The following is a 2885-nucleotide window of genomic DNA, read 5'->3' as shown; positions in this document are numbered from 1 at the left end:
GAAAATGTCGGGTCCTGTGAATTTTCCGAAACTCCTCTCCCTAACCCCTCGGAAAAAAATTTCAAACAAATCTTTAAATACACTCGACCAACAGGATATAAGCGATTATTTGGTGAAAGTTTCGTTAAAAAGTATCCATCTTTCTGGAATTTATGAGGCAACAAAATCGATGGGTATTAAACTGTAGCTATGCCTTTTTCAATAAAAGTTAACGTTAACGTTAACTTCCGTTAATTTTCAAATGATTAACGGATTAACGATTAACGGTGCCCACCTTTGTATATATATATATGATTATATATGTATTTTGTTGTGCCTAGGAAGTGTCATTATGCCAATATAATTAACACACATGATTCAATTCCGCTCCTTCAATTAGTTAAATAGCCAAGTAACAAATCGATTGTTTGTTTAATTTGGTTAAACAGTAAGTATATGTGTATAAGTGTGTCTATTGGGTTCTTTGTTCTGTTGTTAATGTTTTTCTTTCTATATATAAAACCATCTATTACGGAGACTAGCTGCTGCGGAAGCGCTTAAAGCAATCGTGATGGTTGTGGTGGTGAAATTCACTTAAGTCTTGGTTGTTCGAATCATGGAAACCCGTAAATATCCCAATTTCCCTTTAACCCAACACAAGTGCATTTTCCCGGTACTGAATCTACAGTCGAAAAATCAAAGTAGATTCATGTCACACCAAATGAGCTACTCTCACCAAGTACACTAATCAACTCATTTTGAAGGATTAAATTCTTTCCTGGTACTTATTTTATCCACCTTGAGTGATTAAAGGTGAAATTGATAGTGACAGTCTCTAAGCAACAACAACAATTAATTAACAACAAGTTACTTCGTGGTCATTCGACCTGCTCAATATAACAAATAAATTACTCCAAATCACACCCTCCCGCCTTAAATACAACACATCAGCTAATGTAAGATGGAGAGCACTATTCCTGAAAAGAAGGGCAGGATGGTCACTATTGGAATATCAATGGTCATAGGCCTACTCGATCAGAGCCGACGTGGGACTAAACAACAACATACGTGCAGCAATAGATTGGCCAATGGAGAGTATAACACATGTCCAAATTGTTACACTGCACCTAGTTCGATTCATCACTGCATATTGGAGTGTGCAGTATTGTCTTCAGCTACACAGATGCATAATGCATCTATAGCTGATCTGTGGGTCGCACCTAATTGTTCGGTTGATTACTTTCGTGCCATAGGTATACTCGACCAGAACTGATCTGGGTTTTACTCCCTAAAAACTCGTTTTCCTTCTTTGTGCTATGATTTTAGTCGCATCTACAATGCGCCGTGGTTATGTTGCTAGTTAGTCTTCAGTGTGTACACCAGTGCCCAACCCATTTTTCTCTATGGTTTTTGTTTTTGTTCATGTTTTTTTCTTCTTATCCTTCTTGTCATCTTCAGTAATTTTTTTCCAAATTGTTGTATTTTATAAAATTCCTAAATCTACTATGTAAATATTATATATAATCCTTGTATTAAATGGGGAATAGCTTGCTGTTTTATTTCTCTACGGTTTGTTGATAATAGTAAAATGAAAATTATAAAATGAATTTAAAATTACAAATAATGAATTTCAAAAACTGCCTTTGTTTCAAATACCCCTAAACATTCAGTGTTGTATCTTAAGAAGCCAGAAAAGCGAAAAGGTAAAAAGAAGAAAAAGGATTTCATTTTTTTTAGAGCGAAATAAAATTTCGTTTTTCGTTCCGAAAAGTCCCAGTTTTTATTTATACCTACTTGTCAGTGACAATGTCAGCGATGGATATTAACTCTGATACATGAAAGCCATCGTAAAATTTTGTCGTTATTCATGCTTCTAATGTTTTCTGGATACTTTAAATATCTAAATTTATGGGCAATCTATTAAACTGGTTGCCTGCGGACACAGGTTACGTTTATTTTATTGAAGTTGTCCCTCAACAAGAGACTTGAAATGAGATGGCGACCTTGGAGATGGAAGCGAAAGCTGCTATATCAACACGTTCTCACACACCAAGTTTCTGGACAGTTTTGTGCTGGGGTATAGGATTGGTAATATCAATTTTCACTTGCCCAGTCTTTCCTGCTCATCACTATAGACAATGTAGAGGTAGGAAAGTACTTAATGCTTCTTATGGTATTATCACTGATGGGCCTGGTAATTACCCCATGGAAACACACTGCGAATGGCTTATAGATGGTGAGTACTTTTATTAAATTTGTCTTTTAGGTGTGACTTATTTTTGTTTAGTTTTGATATTTTTTCATTTATCACATGCTTCCAAGACTAGTTATAGAGACGTAGTTCGTCCTAATCTAAATCTATCACCAGAACCATCTATCAATATCACTTGTAAACACAAAGTATGACGAAGGGAAATTGCTCTCAGAAATCTGGCAGAACAATTCTTAGATTATTGCTTCTCCTACGCTTAGGTAGTTGTTATTAATATTAATGTGAACAATAACATTATATCTATCATTTGTCGTTATGTGCGGAATATTTTAATCAGTACTATAGAACATGGGAATAATGATCATATTGCAATTGATACCGCTGTATCTGATATTGGCATCATTGATTGCTGGGATGCGACAATGTCTCTGCTATCGATATCTCGCCTTCACAGATCAATCAAAAACTAATTACATTCAATTAAATTTTTTTATTCACTTGCTTTATTTTGTTGATGTCGCCAGTACTACATCGAAATGATATAAACATTTGTAGGAGTAAAACAATGAAATATATTCAGCAATAGTTATTAATTTTTCTTCCGAGGTTATAATTTTTTTCATGTATCTACATACATCTTTCGAATACACAAGACCGCTTCCTGTAGCGATATCTGTCTGAGCGTGTATATATA

The 2885-nt window shown here is 34.7% G+C and overlaps 1 protein-coding gene across 1 annotated transcript in view; it reads left to right on the top strand.

Annotated features, from left to right (window-relative positions):
- The first annotated feature begins 1557 nt into the window (after positions 1-1557).
- Positions 1558-2885, top strand: part of LOC106871360 (multiple epidermal growth factor-like domains protein 8) — a 100101-nt gene continuing 98773 nt past the window's right edge. Inside the window, exon 1 of the mRNA XM_052969324.1 lies at positions 1558-2215. Coding sequence (XP_052825284.1) covers positions 1975-2215 — 241 coding nt within the window. The 5' untranslated portion in view covers positions 1558-1974. The remainder of the gene's footprint in view (positions 2216-2885) is intronic.

The sequence above is a fragment of the Octopus bimaculoides genome, chromosome 1, assembly GCF_001194135.2.
Source record: "Octopus bimaculoides isolate UCB-OBI-ISO-001 chromosome 1, ASM119413v2, whole genome shotgun sequence".
Taxonomy (NCBI): domain Eukaryota; kingdom Metazoa; phylum Mollusca; class Cephalopoda; order Octopoda; family Octopodidae; genus Octopus; species Octopus bimaculoides.
This window is presented reverse-complemented; position numbering and strand designations above follow the sequence as displayed.